Source organism: Lycorma delicatula, chromosome 11 (genome assembly GCF_047948215.1).
Source record: "Lycorma delicatula isolate Av1 chromosome 11, ASM4794821v1, whole genome shotgun sequence".
Classification (NCBI taxonomy): Eukaryota; Metazoa; Arthropoda; class Insecta; order Hemiptera; family Fulgoridae; genus Lycorma; species Lycorma delicatula.
This window is the reverse complement of record NC_134465.1, coordinates 37,878,595-37,893,867: the sequence shown is the minus strand read 5'-3', so window position 1 is coordinate 37,893,867 and position 15,273 is coordinate 37,878,595. Positions and strand designations below refer to the sequence as shown.

Here is a 15,273-nt window from a genome sequence, read left to right as displayed (position 1 = left end):
AATATGCTAACTACACTTTGCCTACACTTGTACACTGAAATTATATAATAAAATATTTTTGTGTTCAACATTAAAACGTAGTGAACTGTAATGTAATTCAATGAAAAAATGTAGTGTAATGTAATTTAAATTGTAGAAAAGTAAGTTATTAGAATTCTAAAAAAAAGTTATATAAATACATGTGATTCCAAATTGCACAGTAATCTCTTGATAGGTGATTTTATAGCCATAAATAAGAAAACAATTTTAAGAATTCAGAATGCAGAATACTGTTTTTCAGAATACAGTTTGTTAGTGAGTTTTGACTTGTGAAACATTTAGCCCTGATTTTCTTCTCCCTCTGTTGTAAAATTAAACTGTAATAGAATTCTTAGGGTACAAATTGAGGGGTAAATTTGGTGCTTTTTTGTGGTTTTTGATCTAAGAAATTGAATAAAAGTGGCCCTAGACCTCTATCACATGTATGTTTTAAGAAAAATGGGTTTAAGGAAAAATGTATTTTTTGTAAAATACAAAAACATTTTGTCAGAAAATACAGTTTTTTTAGGTTTGGAATAAAAAGAACTTACCAATAAACAAATAAAAATTTCTATTTAACTTTGTAGAGTATTGAATTCTTAGAAAATTGATGTAAGTGTCTATTAAAATTAAGCACAAATTTGAGAAGTTCAGCTTTAATTAAAAACAAAACACAAACTGGATCGGAAAATTGATAACGATCTTAAAAAAAATATTTACATATAAATTCTAAAAATTATAAAAATAAATTTGAAAGACATCCTTCTAAACCATATTTAAAATTTTTATTTTTTCATAGGTTGGCAAAAATAGTTATTGTACATCAATCATAAAAAACAGTGGGTTTTACCCCAATTTATTTCTCGCCCCAGATTTCTCAAAAACTACTACAGATATGGTTCTGGGGCCTATTTTATTCAATTTGTCAGGTCAAAAACCATAAGAAGTCATTTATTCTGCCCTTTAATTAACATCGTAAAAATTTTAGTACAACCTTATTTCACTGGTTGGCTGAAATTTGAGCAAAACTTTTCACTAGCCGTAACTTGCAAACAAAGCATTTTAGGACATATGTTAATATGAATTTTTCCATTATTTTCATCAATAGAATAGGTTATGAAAGTCCCGGGAGAATTTTGTGATACATCGGGATATCACTCCATGATATATATATATATATATTAAAAATATTTTTTTCAAAAATACTTGTAAATATACAGCATTTAAAGAAACTGTTGCTAAACTTCTTATAAATCTGTAGAAATTAATCCGCAGGAAAAATCAATCAATATAAAAGTAGTAGATAAAGTTTTGTAGTGTGTTAATAGAAAGGAGATTATAGTTTCAAAAATACTGTCAGGGATATTATAAAAAAAAAAAAGATTAAATATAATTTAAAAAAAGAGATTGTAAAAAATAGTAAATTAATGTCAAATTTCCCCACAACAGTCTCATTATTGTCTACGATGTTTTTTTACTAGTTCATCACTAGTTATGATAAAAATTTTGACAGTTTTTAAAATTTATCATTTTTTTTATTTGTAAAAGAAAACAAATATAATCTTTTCTTTTATTATGTAAATATAATCTTTTGTTATGTAAAAATTTACATTAAAAAATATAATTATATTTACTTTATCAATTTCTTTTTATGCCCTTCTAAACAGAGTGAAAATCAGTTTTAATAGCAGTTGTGCTATAAATAATGAAAATAAAATTTTTACTCATGTTTAATTGATAATGGTTCCTAATATTTTTATTAGATTCTTATTATAAAAAATATAATTATTAATAAAATAGAATAAACAAACTGAAGAGTTATATATTTAAAAAAGGAAACATAAATAACCAATTTTGAAAAATATTCTGTCAAAACTTATCTGGAAGTCACAGTGATATACACAGAATGCACCTGCAAAACACATGTATTTGGAGCTGTATGTCAGTGTTTGCAGACACTTCAAATCATTCCCTTTGTGCATTTACACGTTATGATTTTCCCATTTTCGATAAGGAATTTCTTTTTCAGAATACTTTTTACAAGTTTTTTACCCTGTTATATTGGGTGTCTGTGATATCAGAAAATCTTGAACTTTTAATGTCATCTTGCATTTTGAGAAAGGCTAGAAATTATAGGGACTAAAATCAGGTGGAATCCTTTAGTCAGAAACTAAGATTATAAATAAGTTTAAGCAGCAGATTTTTGACTATCTCCCTTTAAGCTCTGATTTGGCACGCTGTTCTTTCATGAACAGATTTTCATCTGTTCACAAAATTGAAGAATCGGCCAACTATTTAGCGCCTTAAAAACACGATTAACTCATGGTTGGAGTCAATGAATGATGACTATTGTTTGAAAATGGAGAGTAGAGAAATCATGATACAAATGCTTGAATTCGGGTAGGGACTATGTCTATAAATAATATAACTGTATATGTAACATATATATGGTAATTTTTTTTTTTTTTTTTTTTTTGTTATTTGACTGGAGGTTTAATTTATAAATAGCCGTTGCACATTTTACAAAAAATACATGATAGCCTAATTAAAGATTAGCGGAAAACTTGTGAAAAAAGGAAGAGATCATGTTTTAAAAAATGTCATTCACGATGCACTGTATGATCCAGCAAGCATGTTGACCAAAATTAAAGAACCAAATACCCAACAAAGTACATGTAAACTGTTTCATTCTTGGCATTACATTAGCTCGAGTGTAGGTCTGCTTTATTATTTAGTGTAAGAACAAATCATTAACTAAGCATCTTAACACTTGTGTACAATTTACTTATTATGGAGGTGCTGCGAAAACTACAATAAAAACAGTACTTTCTGCAATTACTGAAATGAATTAACTGTTCTTACATGTTATCCTGCTTGTCTATTTGTGAGGAAGTATTGTCATTGATACTCAGGAAACTTATAAAGCTGTTGATAACTAAATTATTCATTCTTAATAGTATATTGTCATAGTATTTATTTATATTATAAATTTTACTTTCTTTATGCCCTATCAAGAAAAATTTGAACATAATGTTATCATTGCAAAAAAAATATATCTTCTATTTTTAATTATTTAAGTTCTGAAAGCTTAATTTATTTGTCAGGATTAACAGTATATAAACAAAGAAATGAAAAGTTATTTATAATAAAACGTGTTTTATTATTCATATTTGAATAAAAGTAGAGTTTATGTATAATTGTTTCTCTTGGGATAAAAAAAGAGAAATAGGTTGATAATCTGAAATTGTGGATGAATGACATTTGTATAAAAATATGATTTTGTTTAAATAGATAGTTCAAAGTGCTTAAAGTATTATAAAATGAACTTATATATTTATTTATTCATTAAAATTTTTATTATCTGCCTCAGGTAAAAGAAGGTTCGACTAATATAAAAGTTGGTGCACCGATAGCACTGACAGTTGAGGTGGGTGCAGACTGGACTAAAGCAGTTTTACCTGGTGCTCCTACCCTTCCTGCTCCTACACTTCCTGCTCCTAAACCTACTGTTCCTGTTTCTCCTCCACCTGTCAGCGGATCATGTCAGTTATGTTAATTTATCCTACCTTTTTTAAGTAGTTTTATCATTTTTTATAACGTTACCATAACTAATGAATGGATTTGAATAAAAGTGTGTTATATCAGTGTATGATTTTTTTAACATATTTATTATGAATATTGTTGCTTTATTATTTAATATTTAAATCTTAATGGTTTTTAGGGAGATGTGAATGTATGTAGAATTTGTTGAAAAATGTGTTTGATTTGAGTTGTATATATTCATGTTTTTTTTGTGTTTATGTTTCATGATGGAGTTGAAACTGACATGGTCAGTTTCATTGTGTGTATAAAACATCAATGTTAAGTTTTAATAGATTTATGATTTGCATCTTTGAGATTCTCATAATAGATCTTTTTTTTGAAGCTGTACGATATTCTTCTTTTTTTTCTTGTGAAGTCACATTGTATCCCAGTTTTTTAAATTAATGTTATGTTTTATTTTGTGAGTCTTTATATTTTAATGTGTTACAATTTGTGTTATAACATTATATATAATTATATTCATTTGTAAATACTAGGCGAATGTAGAGTTCTTGTGATTTTCAAATGGCGGCAAAGGTGTGTTAACTAGTCTGCGAGTCATATTTCTCAAAGCAGATATTTTGTTTGTTGTTTATCATAAAGTATGTTTGTGTTATGAATTCAAGAATTTTATTTTTTTATTGTTGAAGTCTACTCAGCTGGAAGTTTAAATTCAAGATGTATTTTGATTGGCAAGTTATTAGTTGCTTACATTCCCTTGTCATGTTTGGTATAACAGAATGATGTTGGCATATCTGTGCCGATATATTTCTGAGCATGTTTGTTTTCAGTGAGCATATGTATGTTGTTTCTTTGGTATGTAGCAAGCTAGGATACTGGATGTAGGGAAGTCCATAGGAAGACGATCTGACTGCAGGTAACATTCAATCTTTTGTAAATATCTTGTTTGCTATTCATTTAAAAATAAAGTGAAAGATATATTTATCTACAAAATTAGTCGTATGCATTCCTTTTTTATGTAACTGATAGTTTACAAATTTTTTATTGATAAAATGCAAATGTTATCTTTTTAAATAAAACTTTTACTTGTACGTGTACCTATAATTGTTTATTTTTTTCACAGATTATTTTTATGTTTAATTGTATAAAGAAAAGATAAATCTGCATTTGGTTTCTGTAAAGAAATTCATATTATTAAAAAAATGAAGTTGTGAAATATTCTTTACAGAGGATACTAGGAAAGTTTTGCAATACAGCGGAAGAGATCAAGAGATGCGGTTGCAAGTTAATGCATATTTAGCCAGGTTTGTAGCCACTCTATTCACCGTCTCATTGACACATGCTTTTCAGCTGTGTTGCTGAAAAGTGATAGTGATGTCATCACGTCAAAAACTGAATACTGGTTAATTTTGCATGCAGGTTAAGCATTAATTAGTATTCAGAGTAAATGATTCCTGTGCTTTGAGATGATTGTCCTCATCGTACAACCATATTTAGGTGATACCGAGAGTTGATTTTGGTCTTGAGGATGCTCCAAGGTCAGGTTGATTGTCTTCATCTGTAATGAGGGAAACATTGCTGTAGTACAAAAAACACTTGAGACAGACAGGCGTGCGACCTACTACCAAATATAGATATATCAGGCAAAACGCACCAGTAGTTCGTGCTGTTTTGTAAGATTATCTTTAAGTTAGTAAGCTTTTGTACCTTCTGGGTACCCCATTACTTGACCAATGTTCAGGTGACAAGTTGTATTTCTTGGTGCCGTGAAATGCTGAAAATGGAAAATCTCTCTACATGAATAGTATTGTGAAGGTGATGAATCTTGGCTGTACTGTTATGACGTCCCAGCTGAGGCATAGAACAAAGCATGGGTACTGCACAACCCAGAAACAAAGATGAGACCTCTGTGGCAATCAAAAATCTAAACCCACCAGATCGATCTAGTGGCAAACTTGCCATGACAAATCAGCTGATTTCAAAGTTGAGTGTTCTAAGGTTTAAATTCTAGTAAAGGCAGTTACTTTTATATGGATTTGAATGCTAGATCGTGGATACCGGTGTTCTTTGGTGGTTGGGTTTCAATTAACCACACACCTCAGGAATGGTTGACTTGAGACTGTACATGACTACACTTCATTTACATTCATACATATCGTTCTCATTCATCATCCGAAGTGATTGGTTCCAAAGACTAAACAGAAAAAAAGAATCAAATATCCAGATCATTGAGCCTGAATGGTGGCTGTATTTTTTTTTACTGTCATCATTCCGAGTATGTGTGAGAGAGGTTTTAGAGCAAGTTGTGTTGCAAACTCAAAAGTTACAGGGAAGGGGTATACCATACCAAGGAATGTCTGCCTAAAGTTCTGAAGAAGTTGCACCCAAACTTGAGGATGGACACATGGATTCTTCATCACAGTAACTCCACCACACTGCTCTATAGTCTGCTTTGAGAATTTGGTCAATACTGAAATAAAACTGTTAGAGCACCCTCCCTACAGATCTCACTCCATGTGAATTCACGCTATTCCCCTAAGTTAAGAACAGACTGAAAGGGAGATAGTTCACAAGTGGTGATGACTCCCTTGAGGGTTTGGGCAATGAGTGTGCTCAGATCTCTGACAAAACACAGCAGGGTTTCTTTGAAGACAGATTTCAAAAGATGGAAAAGTGTATAATTTTTGGCAGAGATTATTTTGAAAAATTATGAAAAATAAAGTGTATTGCAAAACTTTCCTAGTGCTGTTTGTATCTTTGCTGTTATGGCCCTGGATGTATATTTTAACGTGCAAGATGATTTGGATGTAAAAAAAAAACTGCCAGACATTCAGCCAACACATTTAATGAAATAGTAAAGAACTAAACAGAATGGAAATATAACTGGTGTTAAAGTCCTGAGTATATAAGACAGCATAAATTCAATAATTAGATTAATTATTTAGGAATTAATGTAATCTAGTATTTTAAAGGTGTTTTCCAGAAAAATTATTAAATATCTAGATCTCTTCTTATGTTTCTTGCCTGTTTTGTGAAGTGATGTGGACATTTGTCTACATGAAAGTGCCTCTGTGAGATAACTGATTTAATAATTTTTATATTAATTTATAATGGTATTTTTTTTTTATTATTTTTTATAAAACAATTTTTGTATTTTTTTCACTTCTTAATTTTTATGTATATGTTTAATGTTGTGGTTTTATTATTATCATTTATGTCCGTATAGGATCACTTTAGTCAGTCTGTTATCCAAGTCTCTTTAATAACCTGTTTGGGCCTTGCGGTCCTCACAATACTTTTTCATATCTTTCAATCTTTGAATCTTTGTGCCCCATCTAGTATTGAAAATGTTGGTGTTGCGAGTTTTTTCTCGTGAATGTGAAGTGAGTGTTTTTATTCTTGATTTTCTTGTTTAATTTTATCTTACCTGTAGTGTCTACTGTGAGACTAATTTCCTTCAGATCCTCTCTTATTTCTCTGTTGTATCTACATCCTGTCTTGATGTTTTTCAAATCGAGATTGTACTGCACTATCTGTTTCAGAAGTCTCGAATCCTCATGATACATGCAAAGAATCCTTAGTCTCCTTTTATGAATGGTATCAGTGATGGGTTCTAAATCTTTGTTAATCCACCACTGCCCATCTTTCTGGTACTTTTTTATTGATGCAGGTTATTTCAATTCTACTTTCAATTTTCTGGTGTCTGTCTGTCTGTCTTTGATTGTTCGTTCAGGTGGAAGAGTGTTTCTGCTACATAAGTGGCTTCTGGTTTTATAATTGTGTTGTAGTGTCTTATTTTTGCATTTATTGATAGGCATTTTTTATTGTAAGTGTATCAGGTTAATTTTTGACCTTTTGCTAGTTTTTTCTTCTTATTTTGATCAAGGTTTTTTCGTTTACATTGTTTGTTACTATTTCTCCCAGATATTTAAATTTGGTTACTATTTTGATTTTATTACCATTTATGTTTACTTCTATTAATTTTGGTTTTATTTATATTTAATTTTACTTTCTATTTTTTTGTTAATATCATGTGTAATGATAATAAAAATATGTATTAAATATGTAAAATCACAGTTTCTGGATATTATTCTTTTCTGACCTATAATATTATATGCCATTCTATTTACTGTACAATCCTTGATTTTCATATTGTATGGTTTCTCTTATTTATTTATAAATTTTCTGAATTTCATTTCTTTTTATTTGCAAAAAACAACTAGAAGAAATAATTTGTTCATTTTTCATTGTTTATCTCGTAGTTATTTATTTGTGTTTGCCTGACCAACATATCAGAAACTTTAAGTGGTTTTTATTGTCACTCTTTTCTGTTTTAATTATATTTCTTGACAGTCTTTTTGTGAGCAAATGCTGGTAATCTATACTGTTTTGTTTTGTTTTTGTTTTTTTTTATGTTTACTGTTTTGATTTCTATGTAATCTTAGTAACATTCTTTTTGACTGTTCCTGCACATAGTGTAAAACAGAATAAACACGTAAAATGTGATTTTTATGTAGAAAATAACCTACCTATAAAGGAATTACAGTAATCAGTAATTTTGTCACCATAAATAAGTTAATTAAAAAAGTTTTTTATTTTATAAAAATTTTTTTTCTTTTAATATAATTATTTTTAATCTTTAAATCAACTGGCTGTTGAAATCACATAGCTGATAAATTATTAAATTGTAAATTTATATAAACCAACTGCTTACCTCTTCCCTGTTTTCTTGCTAGCATTAAAAACTAACGGGAAAAGATATCCACTTGTTAAGCTATAGATTTTTATATGTTGTTATTTAACAAATAATTTTTCTTTCCGAAAAAAAATTAAGGAGATAAATGAAATGGAGTTGTTTATGTGGTTAGTTTAATAAATGATAATAGGAGTTTTTCTATGTTGTACATATCGTGTGTAATATTGATTTTTTTTTCTATTAGTACCAGGCCTGGAGGTTAAAATGCCATCCTTGTCCCCAACGATGTCTGAAGGTACAATCGTCGCATGGAAAAAGAAAGAGGGTGATAAAATAAATCCAGGTGATGCTTTATGTGAAATACAAACAGATAAAGCTATTATGACGTTTGAAGTCGAAGAAGAAGGAGTATTAGCAAAGATTTTGGTAATTACTTTTCATTTAATTAGATTATTTGGTACTTTTTTTAATTTAAAGTTTGCATGATCAAACAGAATTGAGTGTTTAGAGTAGAAATGGTTTGATGGATTAATTTGGGACATCGTGTCGGGTGAAACTAGCCAATCTGTTGTTTCCCTTCTTCTTAATGAACAATGTTCATAATGCGGTAGGAGAGAGTTTGTGGATCATTAATATCCACGATGGATGTGTTTCATCTAACATTAGAATTTTATTTTATCTTGTTTACTTAATTATTTTAGCATTTGATCCTGTTGTCTGGCAGAAAATGATTACTTTGTTTAAAAATTACTGCGTGGCAGTGGTGGAAGAAATTCCAAATAAATCTAGATAAAACAAAAATTATTGTTTTTAGGCAGAGTAGGTCTGTAAGTAAAAAATAAAAAAATGGTATTTTGATGAGGTTTGTTTGAAAGTAGTCAACAAATATAAATATTTTGGTTTGACAGATATAAAGTATGAATATTTACTGTGTAATTCTTCTAAAGAAAACAAGTTTTCTTGAAATCCTTGTTAATAAAAAACCTTCCCACCCATTCAATTTTGGTTTTGCAGAATTGTAATCAGCATGAAAAATACTATAAGACACACATTAAATACATATGACAGAAAAAACTTCTTTTTTTTGTAGACCAGTGTAATAAAGCAAAGAAGATTTGAAGCAAAAACAATTTTTTTGAATTTCAATTGAGGGGGTTCCCTTCTGCATAATTAATAAAATTGATGCTTGATCAACATTGAGTAATTCAAGCATGCCATTAAACGATTATTTTAATGCTTGCTTGTGAAATTTCAGTTTTTTAAGAAATTGAACTTCACTTTTTTGAATATACAATTACTGATAATGAAAGATAATTTTAAAATATATATATTATGATAAGCCTAATTAGGATTTGAACCCAGAATCTTCTGTATGAAAGGCTGAAACTCTGCCTCAGAGGTTGGCATTGCAGTATTATATTGTAATTATACTGCAATATTCTGCTAAAATTGTACATTATGTTATTTCCCTATAAATTGATTTATTTTATTTTTATTTTTTGTGGAGAGGTATTCTGTTACTATATGTTTCTTGTAATCTCAGCTTAGTATTATTCTGATATGTCTGTTTATGCCAGGTACCACAAGGAACAACTAATATACAGGTTGGCACATTGATTGCTCTTATTGTTGAACCGGATGCCAACTGGAAAGATGTCAGAATACCAGGTGCGGAAGTTCCAGTTGCAGACGTTCCAGTTGCAGACCACTCAGCTCGTGTTGCAGTAGCCTCTCCGTCTTTTGTTACTGGATCAGGTCAGTCATTGTTTATATTTATATGCTGTTCTTAGTTTTTCATGTTACTGAATCTGAAGGTTGAAGAAATGACGATTGGTCTTACATTTTTTTCACTAGAAAATTTCAGTTCTATCCTTATGTAGATATGCTGGCACATCGCTCAATGTTTCTGTGTTTGTAAAAGGTAACTGATTAAAAGTTACCAAAGGTGGACCTTAATATTTAAGATCTTGAAGATACTATACTAAATGACTACCATAATGGTTGGTCTAGTATCTATTCATTTGGGCTTGTGCATAAAGTGAGAAAATTTTCATAATTAATGATGTGCTAGTAGTAGATTAGTAGGAATCTACTCCCCCTTGGACTTTTGATCCGAGGGGAGCCATTGATCAACAGTAGAGATTTTAAGATGAAGACTGTGTAGTAATAAAGATGTTGGTGGTAATCCACACTTTCATTTGACTTATTTCCTCTCTGATGGCAATATTAAATCTAAGTACAGTAGAGTCTCAAGAAAAGGCAGTTAGGCTTACATTTTTTTTACGTAAAATAATAGATTTATATTTTTATTTAAAATAAAACTTATTAAAGTGTCTATCAGTTTGCTGATATGATGTGCTTCTTTTTCATATTTAAAACAATAGAAGTTCTCAACCTACATTATGTGATATGAAAATAGAAACTTTTTTTACCTCTTAAATATAAGTTTAAAGAAAAAAAATATTTTTAATGTATCATTAATTAGATTCAGTGATATATTAAAAATGAATTTCTGTAACAGAAAGAAAATAAGTGACAAACTGACTGATTTAACAAACAGAAATTACAGGATTTTTCAGAAAATTGACTTTTTCTAATAATAATATAGTTTTGTTACTTGTAATGAATTTTATAATAGAAATGTCGTTTAATTGCACAAAAATTGAGAATTTTCTGATGCTATTTCTTGTTTCAAAATTTTAAACAATGATTGAGTAATACATTCATTCTCAATTTTTTTTTATCATATGTGTCTTATAACTATTTTTTGTTTCCTTAATTATACTTTTGTTTGTTCTCTTTTCAGGGAAGTACACTTGAACCCCTACAATACTAGTGCTTTTTTATTATTTAAAATATTAATAAACTAAAATAACATTTTCTGTATATATATATTTTTTTGTTTTAAGCGAAATTAAATAAACGTTCTTACGCATTCTTTCTTTTTCTACTTTTCTGGTTTTGGCAAGCTTTCTGATTTTTCGTAGGAAAAAAATTGTTGGACGACTATTGCCAAGTTTTCATGAATAATCAGTCTTGTATTTTTGTTCTTTTGCATTATTTAAAGCCAATTATGTTTTTTATTTATTTTTTTCAACAAAAACCTTTAGAGTGATATGTGTTGAGTTGTGTTTTTCACTTTTCCAGTGCCGGGGCAGGAGATTAACATGCCATCCTTATCCCCAACAATGAGTGAAGGTACAATTATTTCATGGAAAAAGAATGAGGGTGATAAAATTAATCCAGGGGATGCTTTGTGCGAAATTCAAACAGATAAAGCTATTATGACATTTGAAGTTGAAGAAGAAGGAATATTAGCTAAGATTTTGGTGAGCAGTAATAATAATAACAATAATAATAATAAGTTTTTTAATAACCAAGTTTCTGCAATAGTCTCTGAAGTAGAAGGCGCTAAATTTGTTTCTCTGGGTTAGCAACATTTTTAGTACATGGATAGATATCTGATCCCAGTTTCAGTTTGTTGGGTCTGGATGCTGACTAAGCCTTGTCAGCACTTGCCATCTATCAACAATCTCCCTCTCTATTCCTCCCAGTTATCATCTCTCTATCTACCATGTGGTTTTTCTGTTGGGATGTTTTCTTATTCTTTGCATCTCTTCTATTTATTTTCAATTTCCAAAGTGGCAAAAACCTTGTTATCGTGCCGGATGATGTAGCGAACACATTTGGAAAATCGTTTAGGGCAGTTCACTTAACATCATTGAACTGCTCTGAGTTTGTAAGATATAAGTTTCAGGTAGAAAATATCCTGTTGGTGATGGGAGACTTGCAAAATGAATAAAATATTCATTCCATTTTCTTACAATGAGCTCAGATATTCCATGAAAAATTCTTGTGACACTTCCCTTGGAAATGATAATATCAGGCTGAGTATGTTATCACACCTTCCAGATAGTGCACTATGACATCTTTTGTGTATCTATAATAAGACATTCTCTGACCAGGTATTTCCAGATTCATGATCAGAGGCACTGGTAATTCCCTTACTGAAACCTGGTAAGGATAAATTGTGCACAAGTTATCATCCTACCTCCTTGACTAGTACCCTGTGCAAGACGATGGAACGAATGATATATTGTCATCTAGTGTGGTACATTCCCTGATTGCCCAAAAACAATGCGTTTTCAGCCAGGTTAGATCATCTGTTGATCCTGTAGTTGCCCTGGATGCTTCTATACAAAATGCCTTTTTTATTCTGCCAATGCCAGGTTGCTGCATTTTTCAGTTTACAAAAGGCATACAACATGGCATGGGGGAGAGGAATCCTAGATACACTTCATGAATAGGGTGTACAAGGTAATCTTGCATTTGTCAGGAATTTCCTCAGTAGTCAGTACTTCAGAGTTTGAACTGGAATGACAGTATCTGAAAGTTTCACACTAGAAAATGGAGTGCCTCAAGGAAGTTACTTTGTTTGCTGTAGCCATAAATAGTATAACAAACTGCATGCGAAAACCTGTTATGTGTTCTTTATTTGTAAGTGATTTTTCTATTTATGTATCCTGTAGAATGTTAACTACTGATGAGAGCCTGCTTCAAAATACAATATTCCGTTTAGAATCGTGGTGTTAAACAACACATTTTCTCCGGAGAAAACAAAATGCATCAGTTTTCACGCTTGAGGGAAGATACCGACCCTCAGTTGTTTTTACATGGAGTACCAGTTTTGGTGTATGTATAAATGTTTTTACATGGTGTGAAGCGTGCACATGGATTAGATTTTTGGGAATGTGGTTTGACAAACGACTAATGTGGGTAACAGATTTAATGAAACTGAAGGTAAAATATTTAAGAATGTCATGCTGATAGTTTTATCTGATAGTCTTTGGGGAGCTGATTGAGTATGCATGTTGTGCTTCTACCGAGCTCTAGTCCATACCCGCTTGGACTACAGCTATGTGACTTATTCGTCCACACAATCCACCACCCTTAGAATGCTAGATTCCATCCATCGTTCACTTATCCATCTTGCTACAGGTGCTTTATGTTCAAGCCCTGTGGAAAGTTTACAGGTGGAAAGTGGTGAACAATCCCTTTCAGATAGACTGAATAAAATGATCTGCACTTACATAGCACGTTTTAAAGCAAAATGAAATCATCCAGTGTTTGATGCAGTGTTCTCTACCCCACATCTGATTTGATACCAGAAGTACCTGAGATCTGCTCCTCTAGGCATCAGAACTTCACCATCTTTTCTCAGCCCAACAATTATCTCCAGTTCTTACTGTTGCTTCATGTTATTTACCTTCCTTAGCAGCCTTCTCTTGTTAATTATTGCTTTGATCTTTGTCAGTGTAATAAAAATAACACAAATCCAGTTATATTGAAAAAGGAGTTTTATAATATTTTTTATAGCATAAGTTCTGACGTTAACAGTTTAGAAGGACAGCTCTAGAAATGTTAATTCTGTTGGTTGTGGTTGGCAACATAACATACATGTACCTTTTCAGTATTACTAGTATTTTTTTTGCAGGACTGTATGCCATTAATAAGGCCTTAAATATGGTTAGCCCAAAATTTTGACATGTTTTTGTTTGCTCAGATCCTATAAAGTACCTTACAGGCAATTAGTGAAGTATATTCCAGACATGTTGTTTGTAGATTCAGTGTGTTATTTCACAAATTACTAGACGTAACACAACAATGAGCTTTTGCTGAATCCCCAGCCACATAGGAATCTCAGGCAATGAGCGTGCAAATAGTGCGGCAAAAGAGGCTTGTTTTCAGTTTCCTTTTATCAGTCGCATTGCTTCTGACAGTCTTGTCTGTTTCCTGAAGAGGGTAGTTTATGATGAGTAGCAAAATGAATGAGTTGCTACCAACCATGAACAACAAACTTTGCCCAATTAAGAACACTCATCAGGGAGCTTCTCATGCTGAAGTAACCATCAAAAGTAGATTATTATCTGCCATTTGCGAATAGGGCACACTAGGCTCACTTATTGATATCTGATGATGCAAACAGATGCATCGTTTTGTGCTCGCTGTAGATGCCAATTAACAGTGAACCACATCATTGTGGATTGTATCTGTTACACTGCATTGCATCGCAAGTTTCATCTAGGGAGCAACATGCAAACTATTTTATGGGATAATGAAATGGTGCTATCTTATGTTTTTACAATTTCTTAGGGCTGTCCATTTATATTCAAGTATTTAGATAATTGTAGTTTTTTCAGCTATTCATCACTTTGCCGTAAAATAAATGGTAATTTTATTATTTTAATTAAGATATATAATGTAATATATCTTTATTTTATTATAAAAAATATGTCGTGTGTGATATTAATCAAGCATGATAATTGGTGTCATGCAATGATAACATCAAAGCGGTTTTCACCCTTAAAAACCCCCCAAAAAAATTAATAGTATTGGCGATTAGAAATCTATGTGTAGTGATATAGTATAGGTGAGGTCACAACTTTGCAAGTGTAGTTATATATTAAATTTCAGTCAAACCTTAAAGACGCAGGTTATTTTCATCTGTTGAAATGAATGTGAATGAATTTCTTCTGATAAATTAAGTCATCACTATGTGTTGAAATAACAGTTTTAAGAATAAAAAATAAAAAAAAAACAAAAGGGAAAATAATAGGAATAATTAATATTAGGCTTTATCACCTTCCTACAGTGAATAAATAATAATAATGGATCAAGTCCAAGTAGAAGTGGCTTTAGTTTTATCTTTGTATGCAAATACATCTTGTCAATTTCCAAAATTTTATTTTATTCTTATACAAATAACTATGAGGTCTGATCAGAAAATAACCAAACTTTATTTTTTTAATCTTTATTATAAATTTTACAGATTATTGGTCCTTGTCCCCTTCAAAGTATTCCCATCCCCTATTTACACATTTTCCTCAGCTGTGTTTTTGCTTTGTGAAGCATTACTGGATAGCTTCATTTGAAATGGCCTTTAAGGTCTGTGACAAATTTGCTTTACTTTCATCAACAGTCTCAAGATGGTGTCCTTTCATCATTGATTTTAATTT

At 30.7% G+C, this 15,273-nt stretch overlaps 1 protein-coding gene across 1 annotated transcript in view; it reads left to right on the top strand.

Moving 5' to 3' along the window:
- LOC142332015 (uncharacterized) overlaps window positions 1-15,273 on the top strand; it is an 87,292-nt gene that overhangs the window by 28,764 nt on the left and 43,255 nt on the right. Inside the window, exons 4-6 of the mRNA XM_075378081.1 lie at window positions 8,502-8,683; window positions 9,835-10,012; window positions 11,405-11,586. Coding sequence (XP_075234196.1) covers window positions 8,502-8,683; window positions 9,835-10,012; window positions 11,405-11,586 — 542 coding nt within the window. The remainder of the gene's footprint in view (window positions 1-8,501; window positions 8,684-9,834; window positions 10,013-11,404; window positions 11,587-15,273) is intronic.